The sequence below is a fragment of the Trichinella spiralis genome (assembly GCF_000181795.1).
Source record: "Trichinella spiralis strain ISS 195 chromosome Unknown Scfld4, whole genome shotgun sequence".
Lineage (NCBI taxonomy): Eukaryota > Metazoa > Nematoda > Enoplea > Trichinellida > Trichinellidae > Trichinella > Trichinella spiralis.
In genome coordinates this window covers 1,504,103-1,523,243 of record NW_003526943.1, presented here as the reverse complement: position 1 = coordinate 1,523,243, position 19,141 = coordinate 1,504,103, and the positions used below count along the sequence as shown (strand labels likewise).

Sequence of the window (19,141 nt, the reverse complement as noted above, 5' to 3'; positions counted from 1 at the left end):
CTGTTCAATTAAACTGTCTCTTATAAGTGACGTTTCTATAAGCTTGTTTTCCACGGTGCAGAATTTTTCAAGTGGTCTAACATATATCGTAAACTGGTCTGCTAAAGCAAGCTAAAGAGATATGTCAAAATGAGTTCAGGTGGAGATGAATAAGCGGCTTACGTTAAACAAGAACAGCTTAAGCGTAATTCTGAAGGCAGTGTTCATCGTAACTTGATATTACAATGGGCTAAATAAATTATAAAACAAGCATATATTAATTTAAAAAAATATATGTACTTTCATTTATATTCTTATTTGAATTTTATCCGATGAAGATATTTTACGCTGAACTGCTCATTTTTATTTCAGTGTAATGTATGTTATCAGTAAGTTCAAAAAAAATTAGTGAATACATTGAATTAATTTATTAAACTTAAACTTTAATTTCATTGAAATTCATTAAAATTATATAGTGAAACTGTAATATTTTAAATAAAATTGCTATAAAGTATTTAAATTATGCTTAAGTACTGTTCAACAGAACTTAACAATCGATGCCTTTCAAATTTGTAATTAAAGTATTATATAATTGTATGAAAGTAAACTTGCACACAAGTAAATGTCAAAATTGATTAGATAAAAATAAATATTAAGATAATTTATTAATATTAATTGATATTAAGATATTTGATAAATTAATTTCAGTTTGTTTTAATAACGTAAATAAACACAGTCTATTTGAACAAATTTTAAAGCTTTCATTGTTATAATGCAATTTTCAATTACAATAGTTTTACAAAACAAATAATTATTAAAACTTGACATTTCAATAAAATGCTGCAATATTAAGTTAACTCCTGGAAGCAAATAAAGTGCAATTATTATTAATATTTCCATTTTTGAATAAACTCCGTAAATTTCAGAATGATTAATTTCAATTTAGGGATAACTCTGTGGCAAGTATTTAATCCGAATTAAAAAATCTCCAAAAGTATTCATGGAAGCGCAATACATGTATCCAAAAAATGCATGTTTCAGCATTTATTCAACGCATATAATTATTTAACGAGGAATTTAATAATGTAAGCAAGTTTTAATTTTACAGAAATTAGATGGAAGAAAATTGTTTTAAAAATTTTACAGCTTCGCAGTTGATTATGTTGGATAAGACTACAGTGACAAGACTTGATAAAATTTAATACATAATCTGCTTTGAATTTTATGCTAAGAAAAGCAACATGCATTTTCAAATTTCAGTTTTAAATTCTGTGCTTCAAATTTTCTTCATCTTTTACTTTAACATACCTTAACATTGACTCTTTTATTTAAAATATGGCTTGTTTTCAACTTCTAAAATCAGAATAAAAGCACAATTTTTCTTAAAAAATATTTTTAGAAGTGTGAAAAATACAGTTTATAACATTCCTCTGTGCTTTTCCAAATGTAACCAGCATTTATAATCACGAAATATAAAATAAATGAAGATTCTCCCTTAAATAACTTTCTAAATAAAAAAGCGTAGTAATATTGATGATTTTCATTTCAGATTATCATTTTAATTTAAATGCTCCCACTTCAAATCAACTGTAGCAATTATAATACTCAGTTTTTTTCTTCAGATTGCGTTACAATGAAAAATAATTTCGTAATTTCATATCCTATGGACGAAATGAAGCCGTTGCTACACTACATACACCTTATTTTTTCATTTTAAAGGAACTGTTCAAATAAGATTGTAAACTGCTCATTGAAATACTTTTCAAAAAGCATACACTTCAAAATAATTTCTATGCATTACATGATTTATTCATATTATATTAAAATACACAATTATCAAAGAATTTCTGGTAAACTTCCTTCATAACAATTTAATATTTCTGCAAACACACTATTAGGTTGGACGGCGTACGTGTCATCTGGGGTACCTTTTTGCAAAAGTATACATTCTCCATTTAACAGAAAGTTTACAGCACTGCAATGCTCAGATGATGCAGTCACTCGACATACTTCAAAGCAGTTTATTAAATTAGTTGCATTTACTGCAAAACCTATTGCTTTCCATTCACTCAATGCTGCTAAAGTGTAAAATTCAATGGTGCACAGTTCTTCTACAGTAGGAAGAAAATATTTCATAAAAGGTGGATTTCTGTATCGTTCATGCACACGATCTAAAAAATATTAAAGTAAAATATTATTTGATGATTTATAATTATTTCTGATTTTCTATTTTTTGCCTATTAAAAAAATAAAATTAGCATTCATACCTGATCTGCAGTCTAAAATCTCAACAAAAGCATTTTCAGAGTTTTTCTTGACAACTTCTTTATCTTCACTTATTGAATAAAACCCACAAACTTTATCTCTGCTCGAAAACAACACAGCTGAGCATTGCAATTCAATGCGGCAGCAGGTGACACAAGCAGTGAGATGTCGAACATTTTCTTTTTCCCATATTTTCTTAAAGCCAGTAATGTTTCTTTTGTTGTAATAGCGAACATCACATTTCTGCAGAAGGCTATAGAGTGAGAGAGTTCCAGTTCTTACTGTTTCTTCTTCTTCTTCTTCTTCTTCTTCCTCTTCTCCTTCTTCCTTTCCTAAAGCACATCGCCACAAACTAATTATGTGAATATAAATGAATCACAAAATATATACGTAAATATATAAGAAATTTAAAATATAAACCGCTTAAGACTATAAAAGATGTGGAAGTTACACAATTGGCATTAAAATGTTCCCTCACGAAACAAAAGATACTTATGATTATCCTGTCATTAAACAGCTTTAGCTGACAAACAAAATACAACGCATATAATTTCATTCTATAAGGAGATTTGTAAATATTGCCATTTTGTGAATTAAAAAATGCTGTAACTACATTGCTCACTTTCATTATTTCGTGAACTTCTTTCTTCACTGCTTGAAGTCACTTGATCATCTCTGAATGGAAATGATGCTAGGTCAATATCTATTAAAAAAGTTGTTTAATAAAAGATGCATCTTATACAAATGTTTTTTTAATACACTTCAAAATTAATTTAAAATAAATAGTGTACATTATTTTAATCATTTAAATCGCACATTAAATGATAATGTTATGAATGTATAATGAAATAAGTTAAACAACAATCTGTATTAATCATAATAAATGTAATAATGAATCGTTTAATGAGTCAAAATCACTGTTAAATTATTGTCAGATAATAATAATTTTATATTAAAGTAGATATTTTATTGTAATATTCCATGAATTTAAAGTAAAATGAAAACTTAATATTTATGAATAATTCGACTGTCATATAATTCAAAAATACTCATTTATAAATTCAAAAGATTAATGAAAAATATTTTTTATTTCTTAATTTTTATCTTTATCTTTAATCTGACAATAACATTACTTTTTGCTAAAATAAATCAAAAGAGAATATACAAAATTTCAATTCAAAATATATGAATGAAAAATAGGAAAAACTTCACATTATGTTAGTAGTAAATATAGAGTAATATGTGTGCTAATTTGAAAATATTTTAACTTTCCTCATCAATATTAGCTGTCATACATGAAAATTTCACCATTATATCTCAAAAAATTCAAATTAAATTATAATAAATCATAAAATGGACTCATTTAACTAAAAAACTAAATATTACAAACAAATTTTCTATATAAAAAAATAAGAAAAGGAAAATTACATGATTCACAACTTGCAATTATAGCAAATTCAGCCTCCTGATTTTTGATATGTTTTTCTGCTTCCAAATTAAACGCAAAAAGCTGGCATTGCCCATTAAATGGATTGTATTCAACAGCTGTACAAACAGATGGAGAATCGGTTAAGCGGCAGGACGTCAAGCAACTTGGCAAAGAATCCACTGCTTCTGTTTCTTGGAAAAAGCTGTAATTCAAAATTACAGTACCCTTAGTAAAATGCACTTTGCAAATTTCCTGTAAAATTTCCAACTGTATTTCACTTTCAACATTTTCATTCATTTCAGTTTGATCTAAAATTCAAGCTGTAAATTAGTACATGAAAAATGGATTTGACAAGTGTATAGAATTATAAATAAAAATTCATTATGCTGTTGTAACTGATTGAAAGTTAAACTACTATTTTATACTTCAAATATTCGTGTAATTTAATGATTTGTTTTAAATATATATTTTATGCATTCTTACTCAGTTCGTAATAAGTGAAGGACACTTACCTGATAATGGGTCAGAAACATCGTATCCTGTTTCTTCATTAATATCACTGTAAAGTGGTAGATCTGCAGTTTCCCCTAATTCAAATTAGATAGTGAATTTAAAATGACTATTTTGAAAAGTATTTTTAAAGGATTGAACTGAAAATTGAAGATGAAAAATATGCTTTTCAAAAGTATTTTATTTTACTTCCTAACATTTTATGTTGACATTTTGATAATAATTTATATATAATTTGAAAAAATATGTGAAAAATGTAAAAAAATATATATGATAAGCATGCAACAAAATACATAAAGTAGAAATATAACAACTTTGCATTTAAAAATTTAACAATACATTATACATTACTAAATGTCATGCATAATTTGAAGATTAATAATGATTACCAGTCTAAACTGAATATTTAAATAAATTTATACGATGACTTTGTTATCTTCTATCATAGAGCATACAAAAGTGAAAATAAAAGTATACTTACATGGCTTGCAATTTATAATGATGACAAATTCACCATTCCTTTTTCTAGGATAAGGATGTGCATTAGGGTTAACTGTTAAAAGTGTGCACTCTCTTTTATCAATGCTGAAATCCACGGCAGAACAAGCAGGATCATTACTCATGCGGCACAGGACTATACAATTTTGTAAAGAGTCAATGTTTTCAGTTTCTTGAAAATAACTATAGCCAGTCACTTCAGATCTTCTTTCAAAAATCACTTCGCATATTTCTTCCATGACATCAATTTCTATTTCTGCTTTAATTCCTGTGTTATCTTCCGTATCTATATATAAAAATATAACATGCTTAAAAATTATGTCACCCTTAAATACACCTTTTCATTCAGAAATACATATTTGCCTGATTATTAAGCATTCATTTTTAAATAAAAATTTGAAGCTAAAATGATATAAATAAATAAAAATTATAATGCAAATAAATCATGATTTATTTCTGAAATATCATTGGAATTTTTAAATTTTCTATATCATTTTCAAAGAAATATTTTAAAATTATCATTATTATTATTATTGTTGTTGTTTTGCTGTTATTATGAAAGCATACGGTTTCAAGCATAATTCAGTATAAACAATGTATGAATTATAATCTGCTTGATAATTATTAACATTAAAAATATTTTTATTGAAAGTCTAAAAATAAATAATAATACTAATAACGGAACTTTTAATCTGCTTTGTGGTTGTTGCCAACCGTAAGCGTAACTGCAATTAATATATTTTTATTCTCTTAAAATAATATAAATATAATGTGATACATTTTTGAATTAAAAATAAAAATAAACAATTTTTATATATGTACACTTCAGCAATAAAGTTTCAAATGTGTACCATCAGTATCGGATGATTTATCATGCACTATGTCTTCCATTTGAGCTGCAGGACCTGGTTCCTCTTCCTCTTCTTCTTCCTCTTCTTCTTCTTCTTCTTCTTCTTCTTTCTTTCCTAGATATTGTAAATGATTGGAATTAATATTTAAAGTGCATAATGTTTATGTACATATATGTGTTTTAATAGCATATTCAAATTTGAAATACATCAATATCATTCTTGATGATGATTCTTGATGATTCTTGATGATCTAGCGCTGTTTCTAACTCACGTGACATGTGATTCATTTTTGCTTACTTAGTGGCAACTCTCGCGTCATTTGGCTTATCTGATACATTCAGTTAGTCAATCATTCATGGTAATTGGTTCAGAATTCTTAAATTTTGTTGGATTATATATATTTTGTCATCTATTTTTGGTGCCTTCTGTCATTATGTCAGGAAGAAGATGTGCAAGTAATGATAGCGCAAAAATGCAAAGAAAAGCCATTTCTCTGGATAAAAAATTGCAAATACTACGTCGACTGAAACTGTGACCGTAAAGTTAGCGTGAGCGCTTCTCTTAATTTAGCAACATCCATCCACAGTAATAACAACATAGTCTTAATTTAGCAACATCGAGTAACAATTATGAAAAATACGGATAAGATAAAATCTTCAGCATCTGCGAATTCGTATTTGTCAACAACAAAAACAACTCGTTCAAGAACCCATTTGTTTGAAGAAATGGAAAGAAGACTTAGTATTTGGGTAGATGATCAAACGCAATAGTGCATGTCTTTGAGCCCGATGTTAATTATGCAAAAGGCAAGAAGCATCTCCAATCATATTGAATAAGAAAGTGGAAATGAATCTGAAAATTTAACAGCTAGCAGAGTTGTTGAACTGATAAATTAAAAATAGAGCAAACTCTATAACATACGTATCAGTGGTGAAGAAACTGATTTGAATGTCAAGGCAGCGCAAGAATTTCCCTAGCAAAATGTTCAGGAATTATTAGAGCTTCACAGTAAAAGGCATAGCAATGGTGATCTTAAAGAGCGGTCAGAACTATGCACTGATAATGAACTAACAGTCTGGATTCAGAAGATAATTCACCTCTAAGAACTCTAACAACAGAATTCCTCAACAACAGCATCATCAAAAGTGCAAAAACCATGGACCAGTTTGCAGAATACTACCCGGATTATAAGCGGAGATCCAAGACAAGGTAGGGTGTTCTTCAAATGATATCCTGCTTTAAAGAAATTCTTTGTGAGAGAAAACTTAAGAAAAGGCAATTAACTCTTGATGATATCATCACCAAGAAACCCAGGCTTGAGAGGCTAAAAGCTGAAGAAACCATAATTATGATCCATTAAGCGTGAAACATTTGAATAAAGATTTCAAACAAATTTTGTTGCATGTATTCTGACTTTCATTGGAACAGATGTACTACAAACACATGCTATAACGACACTATTTAACGCTGTTCGCTTTTAGCGCTCTTTTTCAAGAACGCATCATGAGCGTTAAGCAGGATACTGGTGTACATGCAAACTTCAAAGTTCATTGTCTAACTATGTACTCTAAAAATTGACACTACCAACGTTTTTATAGAATAAATTAATGTTATTTAGAATTAAATTTTTTAATTGTTACTTTACATTGTTCAGTTTGTAAGTGAAGTTAAATTAAACGTCATTTGTTTCATAACTTTTTGTTAAAACTTCTGCATATCTTTAACATTAGGTTGAACATGACACTAATTTTTGTTTGCTTTTAATAATGTATTAATTTTTAAAATTATAAAATATATGAATGCATTACCATTTCCGCAACTGTATATGACGTACAACTCAGAATCAAAATTAACTGTAGATGGGATTGACATGTAGTGCTGGAATGCGCTATTCAGAAACAGGCAAGTTCTTTCCTTCTTATTATAAATAATCGATTTGCAGTCTATATTCGCTCGTCTTGCGCAGCACATCGAAATGCATGCTTCAGTACTAGGTGAAAACCACTGTTCTATTTGACTACTGACTGCTTCATGAATATCAAAATATTTCCTTTCAACTGTGCACATTTGTCCAAGTGGTTGCACTATAATGCTCATTTTCTCTGCCAATTCAATCTGAAATCCAGTACGGTATATTCTTAACAAAAAGTTTTTCAAAATATGGTTCTCACTTTAAATAGAAGGACATAAACCACTAATGTAAAGATGCTTTTCCTCATAAGTGAATCTGAAATTGCAATGCGTGAAATTTAATTTTAGAAAACAATTCAATTCAGTCTTGCACAACTTGTTGATAATTTATTTTTGATTTGTAAATTAAAGATATAATAATGCTAAATATAAAATTTATATGCATGATTTATATTATATATATTTAAAAAAACAAAAATTAACTCATGAGCACTGTCATGTGAAAGCGAGAAAAAAACGCTTCATTTTTACATGAACCAGCAATGTGTGATCTCGGTCATCAATACAAATATAGTTTTCAATGATGCTCAGAAGGACCTGTTGGCATTAGTGATTACTGATTTACATCAGAAAATGAGCAGAGTTGAAGATGAAAAAAATTATAAAACTGTAATATATTGCAAGGCATTTAGAAAATAATTAATTTACAACTGCTTTATTGCTTTACATACATACTTGGAAATAATCTGCAGTCTTGTTTCATAATTTATTGAAATGCTTGTTTTATTTTTAATTGAATAGTGACAGCTTCATTTACAAAACTTAACTTACTTTAAATGATGATGATAGCAGAATGATGGATTCTAAAATTCCCAAATTTTTTTATTTTATATACTTCGCATTCATTGGCAGTGCAAACATACTTACTTTACATTTAATAAGTCAGTTTTATAAATAGAATAATATTGCTAATTTTGAAATACTGACAAATGATGTGAGCTTGAAATGTAAGCAAGAGTAAAAGTATCCTGGAATTTTAAATATGAAATTCTGTTCAGCAAATAATCATTAAAACATTAACAAAGTGGTTAGTAATGTTTGGTTACAACATCTTTAAAATATCTTATTATAATTAGTTTTTGCTTTGACCGTAGCTGTATTATGTTATTTATTTAAGCATTATGTAGCAGAAACTTCCATTATTTTGTAAAACTGCGCAAAAGATAAATGTTTTTACAAAACATTGGAAAAAGATGCTGCTGCATTTTTTGTTGCAATTGCAGTGTAGCGGAAAGTGTTCTGCAACAATGTTCTAAATAAATTAAAAATGTGCTATGTAAAAGAATAATGAATAAAAAACTCTAAAGTTGCCGTTGCGCTTATTATTATTGCATGAATTAACAATGTAGAATTTATAGTGCCATAATTTTACAGAAAATAAAAACTTTTGTTAGAATGCAAATTTTCATGAACTACATTTTGCACAATTGTTGTTCATTTTTAAATCCTTTTTGAGGTTCGAAAATATATTTATTTAATTAAAAAAGTTGTGTATTCAAAAAATTTTTTTAAATTTATTTATATTTAAAGTATTCTATCTTATATAAAATGAAAAGTTTTTTATGTGTATTATCTTATAAATATACCATCATGTTCATTTTATTGTATATAATTAAATTTGTTAAAATAATGCTGATTGAAGGGCAACTTAAAATAGTATAGACGCCACTAAAATTAGCAATAAAATAATTATTACAGTAATAAAATAGACCTTTTGTTTTAACTGAAACTGATTTATTTCATTTCAGTTCACGCTGAGAGGCATTTTATCAGCAGAGATCCAAAGCAGTTGCATTGCAAAGCAGTTTAAAAATTAATATCATAGTAAAATATGAATGCTATTGTGCATACACTGCTGCATTTAAAATATGTTTTTCAACTAGCAAAACTAGCAGAGTAAAACAAAACTGCTGCAACTTTAATAAATTCGGCCACCAAGAAGCCTGCTAAATTGCTCACCAGGCGGAATTTGGATCATTGGTCAAAGAACTTTCTACTTTGGAAAACATCTGATACATTATTTTCAATACAAATACAAATCTCAGTTGCAAATAGCAGAACATTTTTAATTAGAAGGGTTCGTTGCGATCACAGCGCCGGCAGTTTAATACAATTGCTTGTTCATGTAATTTCAAAAATAAATAAAACATTCTATTCTAATCATATCTAATTTTCTATTCTGAGATGTAAATCAAACATGCTCAAAAAATGCTGTTAGTAGGCACTTATCAAAGTTACCTATAACAGAGGTAATGAGAGCTATATTTTTAAATTTGCAATCATATAATAAACTCATTAATGCTTATGTAACGGTATCGATGAATCGAAAACTGCATGTATTTAACAAGAGAACAACACAAAGAGACATCTATTGGCAAACCAGGAAGCCACATACATATATATATATATATATATATATATATATATAGAAGTGTGGTGTAGTGTGTGTTTGTGTATGTGCATGCGTTGTCTGTATACCTATTGTATAATAAAACGTGTTTCCTCTTATGATGAGTCGTACTGATAGCAATAATAAGAAAGAGAGGAAGATGTATCACTTTGTTTGATTCATTACAGCTTTTTATTATGATTTACATTTAAGCATCAATTACACGCTATAGCAAATTATATGTACACATTTTTATTTATTTACTTACTTATTCCGTTCGCATATTAATGGAGGCATCAATGCATCCAGTATCAATTATATATGTCTATAATTTACATGCACATCAATAATTTCAAAGAAATGGTCTTATTATATCACTGCAACGTTTTATTCTAAAAAGCATATCATTATTCCTTGGCCATCGCTTGAATTTGTTATCTAATTTGATGCTGCAAAAGTCAAAATTCAAATTTATCTTATCCATATTCATATGCTAATGTATGTTTATATTAATTACCAAGCAGAAGAACTTTCAAGGACTTAATTCCATTGCTTCTCATTTGTTTTGTAAACAAGTTATTGTTTTAGTTGAACTTCTTCATGAATTTATTCTCTGTGAATCTCGTTTATCTCTTGTTTTGCATTGCCCTGCTTTTAATTATTAACCTTAATAAATTTGACGTTATATACTTCTTCAGAATTTTTTTCAAGAGTTTGAAGCGCGCTAATTAGTAATAACGCATGTCAGATGCTTTTAGGCGCGTAAAAATGAATGTTAAATGTGAATAATTATGAATGAATGAATAAGTAAATGATGGAAACGAATTTTATCTTGAAAACAGACATAACATCATTTGAAGTATATTCAGATACAAATATTAATGCGGTTTCCAGTTTCTTTCATTACTCTACAATAAAAATAATTGCTTTTATTTTTTTCTTTTCTTTACTGCTATTTCTCATAGTTTTAATATATCTTTTAATATCATTATTAGTATTCCTTTGAAAAACCAAATTTAGAGACATATTTTTTAATTTACACAATATTTATTCATTTTATTATTGTAACATTGCCTTTTCTTTATATTCTTCATTACTGCATAACAGAATTATTTCTTGAAATTTCATTTTATTAAACTTAAAGAATAAGTCATAATCTTTATTCCATTCAGCTCATCCAACACATAGATACTGTATCATGAAACACTTTCAAAATTATCCTAATAAATTTTAAATCCGTTTTTTAATTATTGAAAATAAAATATTTTAGTCGTCATCTAAAATTATGCCTTGTAGCATATTTTAAATTATTTAATATCATTTTAATGGTCTTAATAAACAGCTGTTTGGTTATAGCAAGAGAATAAATGCGCACAGTGTTATGGCAATGCTTTATTTGTTTAATGATCATTTGATAATAAAAGCCATATCATTTATCAAACAACGTATTCAGGTAATAAGAGACTGTTTGCCCTTCACAAGTGAAATGTAAAATTATGATAACAGTTCCACGATGCTTTCTTCAAAACAGTTCACAAACTCGCCAAAAAGACTTTTCTGTAAAACTGTATACTCATTTTCAGGTTTACCTCTCTTTAGCAATACGCATTCTTTATCAATGGAAAAATTAACTGCTGAGCACTGTTGGATATGCTCCAGTACCTTGCATGCCTCTAAGCATTCTGTCAAATCGCGAGCTTTCACAGAATTTCCAATTTGCAACCACGAAGTGAGCTTTGGTAACACATAAAATTCAATTTCACACACTTCCTCAATTTCAGGCAAATAGTATTTTATAGGCGACGGATTGTGTAAGCGTTCTTGAACGCGATCTGAAATAAAATTTATTTTTCACTTTATGCACACATTCACGAAAATGACATATTCAACGGTGTTTAATAAATTGGAAATATGCAATAAAAACGTTCTATAGAAGAATTTACCTTTCTCACATGTGATGATCTGAACGAATAGCTGATTGTCTGATCTATCCACTTTGCTCGTAGGGCCACTTTTCTTAGCCAATTTGCACATTTTATCTTTTGGAGCAAATAATACAGCTTTGCATGCATCGTCAACACGGCATATGAATATGCACTTGTTTAAATTTTTGATACTCTTCATCTCTTTGAATGTTTCAAATCCAAAATTTTCTTTTGTTGCATGATAAGTGACGTCACACCTTTCTAAAAGCTCAACTACCGCAACAGTGCCTTTCTTAGTTGCCTCTTCGACCAAAATTTCTGATTCTTCAGGCTCATTTACAATAGCTGGCGTTTCTAAAATATGCATGCATTTTCAAGAATTTAGTTGAACATTTTTTGGTATTACAAAAAATTTCGCAAATTGAGTTGCAAACTTTAACAATAAACTAATCTTCATCGATGCTAATAATAAATTTGACTAATTTTTCGAATTCTAAATACATAAATTTATTTGTTGCAATTCAATAAGAAGAATTCAGTAAATTTAAATAATTTTTATATTTGCTTACGTTTATGGCAGTCGATAATTTTTGTAAATGAACCATCATATGTTTGAACATGCTTGACAATGGAGGTTTTGAAAAGGCGGCATTTGCCTTGACTTTGCAAATATTCAACAGCAGTGCAACCGTTTTCATTAGCCAGCATTTGACAAAGAGAAAGGCAATTTTCTAAGTTGTCAATTCCATCTGACTCTTCCAAGTAGCCGAAGCCGTATACGCTATTTCCAAGATAATATTCAACTTCACAAGTTTCTAATGTTTCAGGAAGATAAATAATGTCATTTACAGTTTCCGTATTATGGGCATCAGCATCTTCTATAAATTAAAAATACTGTCCAGAATTAAATGCTTTTTTTCAGAAAATTTGCATTCTATATACATACCTAACTCACAGTGTTTTATGAAAAAGTAGCTGCTTGATTCATCATCTGTGAAATATGCAGGGCCATCTAATGTAAACATTTTGCAAATGTTGCTCTCATTTGAATATGCCACTACATTGCATTCATTTTCTTCTTCGAAAGATTTGCACAATCCTATACAGCTTGATAATGTAGCAGTTTCCAGATCTGCATCAACGCTTTTCATTGGACTTGTTTCTGCATTAATTCTTTCAACATAACAACTTTTACTAACAATATCAACATACATTAGCAATTCTTCACATTGCACAAACTGAAAATAAAAATTATTGCAAACTTGTAATATGCTTCAGTAATTAAAGTTTTTCTGAAATGCTGTTATTTTTTGCCAAAATATTATTTTTAATTGAAAAATGCAAAAATAAGAAAAAACCAGCTTACTTTAAGGAGGAGAAGTAAGAAAACTGTCTTGGTGAGATGAGGCATCCTCTTCTGTTAATAAAAAAATATGTATTAAAAATTATCGTAATTATTTGAAGAATACCTTTTATAATATCAACGCACTTAGCACATTGAACAGACATTTTTGTTTAAACTCATTTCAATTTGATTTAACAATTGTTTACTTGAATAAGTAACAGCTGTTAATTGTTGTAAATGGCAATGTTTTTGAACACTGTCATAAAATTAATTTTTGTTTTATACTTTTTTTCTACTATTGTGCTTACATCATCAATTTTTTATTATTTTATCTGTTAAAGAAACTAATAAAGTAGTTTTTCATGAATTATACATACTGATCACTTTTAGAAATTAAAACTGACAAATCCTATATAAAGTACAGTAACTCAACTTAGTACATTCTTATTACATAAAGCATTTTGTCATGCAATTTTCAGTTTTAAAGTTAGCAAAATTAATTTATATTAATATAAATTTAATTAAAAATGAATAATCACATACCAGCAGTACACACGCACTGTTTTTCTCTGTTTTGATGTTCTTGATGAAATGAAAATATTTAAATATTTCCTGAGAAGCCTACAAGCAGCTGCATAATAACGATTGTTTATATTAATAGTTTGTGTAACGAAAAAAACAGCTATAACACATGATAATAATTGTATATAGCACCTCAGAGTTGTTTGATTAATTTACATCAACTAAGCCTTTCCTTGAATAAATATTTAATGAATGAATAGGAAATATAAAATATGCCATTTTTGCTGCTAAACTGACAGTTTGGAATATTTATTTTATTTGAAATTCATTTGTATAATGTATACAGTTTTTTGAAACTGCTTTTGCGATTATTTTATATATTTTACAGCACAGATTTTAATTATTGTTACAAAATAACATTGCATTCTGATGCTACCTTTTGATTACACAAACTGTATAAAGGTAACTGCAGTTAGATTTGGAATTGAAGCAATGCACAAACATCACAAAAAGTTTAAAATGCAATAAGCAGTATTTAAAAAAATTTTAAGCTTCAAATTGGAGTAAATGAATGAAAAAGTTGTAATGGAGAAAATGATAAAAGTTTTGCTTTGGGCAGACATATTTTACAGGGCATATTTTAATTAATCAAAAAAATTAACGAAAATTAGTTAGGAAAAAGTGTACAAAATAAAATTAATAATATGCAATAATAAAAGCTTAATAAATAATTGCACAAAATGCAGTGCCCTATCATTTTTTTGACATCATCCATTTATAAATATTGCTGAACAATTATCATGCCATCAGCTTAATGAGAGCAGAAACTTGTTTTTTTAATTTTCAAAGGAGCTTCTTTAAATTTTTTGCAGCTAATATTTTGGAACATCACAAAAGATATTAATATGTGATAATTTATTATAATCGTCAGTTATGATCATAAGTGACTTTGTGCATAAAAGATGAAGTAAGAAGGAGAAAAGACAAAGAATATGCCTAATGTTTTAAATATTTATTTTAAAAAATGCGTATCAGCACATATGAAATCAGTTGCAGATCACTTTTGAGATTCTTAACAGCTAACAAAGATGTGTAAGATTTTCAGGTTCATAAACGCAAGAAGTACAAGCAGTTAACTAATTTTTTTGTTATGGAAAGCTAGATGTGTAGGCGTGTGTGTGCAGATATCGCAACAGTCAATTTATTTTATTCATTTAATCATTTAACCCTCATATGGGCGGCAAATTTTGCACCTTAATCCGGGAACCTGTCTACATATGTACACACTAGAAATTTCTTCATGTTTAGTCCCTGTACATTATTATCATTATTTTTTCAAGAACTAATGATAATTCCACAGATTATTTATTTTATTCAATGCAAGCGCTACACGATATTTTAGTGATTTCATGGCTGCTACATATATAGTTTTTTGCATGAATGGCAGCGGTTTTGCGTTGATATTCGACGTCTTTGCTCTCGGCATTTTGATGGATTTTATCGTTTTATAACTGATATCTGTAACATTTATGATTTTGGGCACTCTGTAGCGGATAAAGGCATGTTTAGTTTGTGCACAGATTTTTGATTTTGATACCTAATTTCGATGTGTTTGACCAGCTGAAAGCTCTTTCATAAAACGCTTCTTTGTCTTCTGATAACTTTGCTTATGTTTCATCAGTAAGAATGCGTTGTTGATGCACACCTCAACGATGAAGTTCAGCATCAGCATGGTGTATCTGTTGGTCTTTCTTATACAGCAAAAATCTTCTATTCTTGCATCCATGCTATCCACGCATCCTTTGCCCAGATTATAGCCATTTATGATGTTTGGTCTTTTGTCACACCTCACTGGTCGTCTATTTTGAACTTTGCGTGGCATGAAGTCAACAGAAGAACATTGCTGTTTTTTCTTGGCACATAATTGATCATCGTTATTCTTATGTTGTACTCATAAACAGCTAATATAGAGTAGAGATCACGTCGTACTGCTTTACGCAAACATGCTGGAACATCACGGCGATATGCAAAGATTGTACCAACAGATGTAATACCATGCTCAAGAAAACGTTGCACAGTGGAATATGATGTAAAATAACGGTCCATAAAAACGTTTCTCTTAGAGTTCACAAATGGCTGTGCCAATTGCCCAACATTGGTGCTTGCAAGACCGAAGTGACGTTCTTTACGACTTCTGCCAGCATATAACAAATATTTCAGAGCATAACCATTCTCTGCGTCTCATATCCAGTTGATCTTCACGTGATACTTTTCTGGTCAAATGGTGAAATGGTCAATACGTATAGTAAAATGCAAAAGTGGCAAACACAAGTTCACCACAACTGATTATTTGTAGCAATAAATAGCTGCATAATGGATATCCACTTTTTAAAGCTGCCATAAACAACTGACTGTTTTTGTTGCATATTGAGCTAAAAACAGTGACTCTTAAACAAACATAAAGAAGGTCTGAGAGCACTGACAGACACTCATGAAGCATGCCGTATTTATCTTTGGGGTTGACACCCTTTTTGACTAATCTACTCTATAAAATCCACAGAAACTTTATACTAGATTTCATAAAGCACACGAACATGGACCACATTCAAAAATAATCAATGTGGTAACCTCAGAGCACTTTAGCTACTACAAGCATGTGGATTATTTCAGTTTAATTATCAAAAAAAGAGAAAATGCTATGTGTCTACATATGTAGACAGGTGCCCGTATTAGGGTTAATTCATAACAAAAATCAGAGATTGCCAAAATAAAAAGGTGTTATCGCCAAAACAGTTCTTAAATTGTAGAATAATCGAATAAAAAATGCAAATTGTTTGCTCACATAAAATAGAAATAGCATTCAGCAAAAGATGTTCAATATTTTTATAAAAATTTATATATTTAACAATTATAGTGAAGTAATTTTCTATATTAGCAACTGAAAATTTTTTTTTCTAAATATTCATTTTTATCTGAACATTTTTTCAAGCTTAAAATATTTTTTCGCAACAGCAAAATACGTTATGACAAGCTTTTAAAATGGTGCACACAATTTAATAAAATGATTTCTAATAAAGCTGAGTAGAATATTAAAAGAACCAATTTTATGCACTTTAATGTTTTATAAATATAATTTAATAATTGAATTCATTAATAAATTTAAAATATTATATTTGATCACAACTTTAATGTTTACCTTGCGTAAATTTTTAATGTTGCTTTTAATTATTGCAATTTATGGTGAGTGTTTACCATTCGATGAAGCGAATATGAGTCTTTTATTTTGATCTTTTATTAAATTTTTCATTTCTAGTGCATTTTTGAAATCATTTTTCGTTTTACTTTTGAGTCAATATTTTTAAATTGAAGCAATTATTTAGAAATTATCAAAATTAGCAATCCATTAGCACTTTATTTTCAACAAAGCAGAGTTAAACAATGTTTGAGACATAAATTAAAAGATTAATTAAAATATAAGTAAATTAAATTTTAATAAAATCAATATCTAGATACTTTTTCCATTTAATTCGAGAAATCTGCTCATCATACGGACCCTTCGATCTGAAGTCTGTTCAGTTGCTCGTGGTATTCTTCCAGATTTTTTTCCTTTAGAATTCTAAATGTAATATATTATTTTAATTGAAAAATTTCATTCATAGACTAAGATTTAAAAAATAGCATCATACCTGTCAAAACATTTTTCAGCGCATTCATCAAAGTTTTTGAATGCATCTGTAAATTCAGGACTGTTTCGCTGATTTTTAGAGAATGAATCGACTCTATCCTTAAATTCCTTGCATTCTTCCTGTCCACATTTTACAGAATACAGAAAATCAAAGCATGCTTCCCATTTCTATAATTTAACATTTTTAATGCAAGACGGTGAAATGAACTGCTGTTCCTTACTTCTTCATTTCGTTTTGTGACACGCTTTGTCTTTTCACTGAAATTTGCCAACCAATTACAGACAATGAAAACTGTCAAAAATAATTTTCAGATTTTATTTATTTACTTATTTGTGTTTATTTCAAAACTTTTCTATGAATCTGTTAGCAGAGCATACTTGTGAAAAGGAAAATATGTAAGTTTTGAAATATGCATTGAAGTAACTGCAAAAGTATTATTATTTTAATTTAGCACACATCATATTGACACATTTTAGCATAAAAATCAAGATGAATCAAAGCGGTTTTATAACTATAAAAACATATATTTTACGAGTAAAAATGTTTTACTGAATCACTTTGAATGATAATAACAAAACATTGTAAAGCGTGTAAAACAGCTTTTAAATGCAATGAAGTAGTAACAGCATATTTCATTTTATTTATGTTAATATGAAACATATTAATATAAAAGGTTCACGAAATGAATTAAAGATTCATATATTCCTAATATACCTCAGTTATAGATGAAATTAAAGCATGTACATGCATATGACGTGAACGACGAATACGAATAATAAAAATGAATACTTACAGAAAAGCATTTACTTTTTCTTCATTCTAAAACAGTTCATTTAAGCCAACTTTCAGTGATGAAATATATAAGAATATTTAGAATTTATTTAACTGGCGCAGTAAAAATAAGTCACTTTGTTAAAATCATATCAAGATTCCAGTTCAGAAATTCATACTTTAATTATATTTTGCTATTCTTTTCGTTTTTAATATATGCATTTCATAACATCATAACAATATTTTTATGTAAAACAGTTAAAATTGTGCAATGCATTAAATCGTATTACTTATCAATTAAAAGCACATACTATTACAATTTGAAGCATGTCTGCTTACCCATGGTTTATGTCTTCCAAACAGTGCATCTGCATAATGAACTTCAATAAGAAGTGTCAAAAGAACAATGCTAAGAGGTGCAGAGAAATGCATCGTAAAGCTGATTTTGTTGCTAGTACTCAACACAGTTAAGCTGCCAAGTGCCAAACTCCATTTATATAAGAAAAATTTACCTATTTATGCAGCTGATTCTATTCTACTTGTAGGATGGCCGTTATATTTTATTATTTTCGCAAATTAGATTGCTATTTAACTAGCAGTGTGAACTCAGCTACGTCGTTAAACTCGGTATCAAAAGTGAATCATCTAACTTAATTATCATTGAAGAGTTTATCCAGTTTGTTTACGTTCAGAGATTTATTTTTCATTTTCATCTGGAATCTGGTTTTTGATAAATGGGTAAAATGACTTTATTAAAAACCAAGATGTTACCATTCTGCTGTAGCAAATTATAAACTAAGCCATTGTATCAGTATTCATAAAAATTAAATGGAAATTTCAAGAAATAAGCTCATAATTAATTATCATTTGACTGCTCGCGAGAAATCATTTTATTAAATAAACTGCTGCCCTTGGACTGCTTATTATTAAATAAATAAGTTCGTACTTTTAATCAAGAATAAGTGGAATTTTATTAAATTAAATTTGCACGTTATTCAGT

General features: G+C 28.4%; 5 protein-coding genes across 5 annotated transcripts; 1 reads left to right on the top strand and 4 right to left on the bottom strand.

Moving 5' to 3' along the window:
* Positions 1-178: 178 nt before the first annotated feature.
* Positions 179-5,851, bottom strand: Tsp_00447 (putative PAN domain protein). The gene is made up of 14 exons (XM_003376125.1): positions 5,830-5,851; positions 5,561-5,646; positions 5,355-5,406; positions 4,866-4,967; positions 4,698-4,817; positions 4,186-4,260; positions 3,673-3,981; positions 3,513-3,560; positions 2,855-2,947; positions 2,247-2,576; positions 2,031-2,150; positions 1,870-1,988; positions 1,288-1,332; positions 179-229 (listed from the first exon to the last, which is right to left on the bottom strand). The coding sequence occupies exons 1-14, from the start codon at positions 5,849-5,851 to the stop codon at positions 179-181; spliced, it is 1,572 nt and encodes a 523-aa protein (XP_003376173.1).
* Positions 5,852-6,640: 789 nt separating this feature from the next.
* Positions 6,641-9,101, bottom strand: Tsp_00448 (putative PAN domain protein). The gene is made up of 8 exons (XM_003376124.1): positions 9,090-9,101; positions 8,686-8,742; positions 8,427-8,471; positions 8,275-8,306; positions 7,341-7,669; positions 6,999-7,070; positions 6,817-6,863; positions 6,641-6,751 (listed from the first exon to the last, which is right to left on the bottom strand). Exons 1-8 carry the CDS (start codon positions 9,099-9,101, stop codon positions 6,641-6,643), a joined length of 705 nt encoding a protein of 234 aa, XP_003376172.1.
* A 2,285-nt stretch (positions 9,102-11,386) lies between these two features.
* On the bottom strand, positions 11,387-13,228 carry Tsp_00449 (putative ISDet3, transposase OrfA). The gene is made up of 5 exons (XM_003376123.1): positions 13,184-13,228; positions 12,764-13,055; positions 12,387-12,695; positions 11,836-12,171; positions 11,387-11,724 (listed from the first exon to the last, which is right to left on the bottom strand). The coding sequence occupies exons 1-5, from the start codon at positions 13,226-13,228 to the stop codon at positions 11,387-11,389; spliced, it is 1,320 nt and encodes a 439-aa protein (XP_003376171.1).
* Positions 13,229-15,061: 1,833 nt separating this feature from the next.
* Tsp_00450 (hypothetical protein) lies at positions 15,062-15,782 on the top strand. The gene is made up of 4 exons (XM_003376122.1): positions 15,062-15,085; positions 15,132-15,252; positions 15,370-15,569; positions 15,660-15,782. Exons 1-4 carry the CDS (start codon positions 15,062-15,064, stop codon positions 15,780-15,782), a joined length of 468 nt encoding a protein of 155 aa, XP_003376170.1.
* A 195-nt stretch (positions 15,783-15,977) lies between these two features.
* Tsp_00451 (putative Gp54 protein) lies at positions 15,978-18,573 on the bottom strand. The gene is made up of 8 exons (XM_003376121.1): positions 18,453-18,573; positions 18,085-18,158; positions 17,748-17,793; positions 17,591-17,661; positions 17,371-17,537; positions 17,234-17,300; positions 16,168-16,229; positions 15,978-16,116 (listed from the first exon to the last, which is right to left on the bottom strand). The coding sequence occupies exons 1-8, from the start codon at positions 18,571-18,573 to the stop codon at positions 15,978-15,980; spliced, it is 747 nt and encodes a 248-aa protein (XP_003376169.1).
* Between the last annotated feature and the right edge of the window lie 568 nt (positions 18,574-19,141).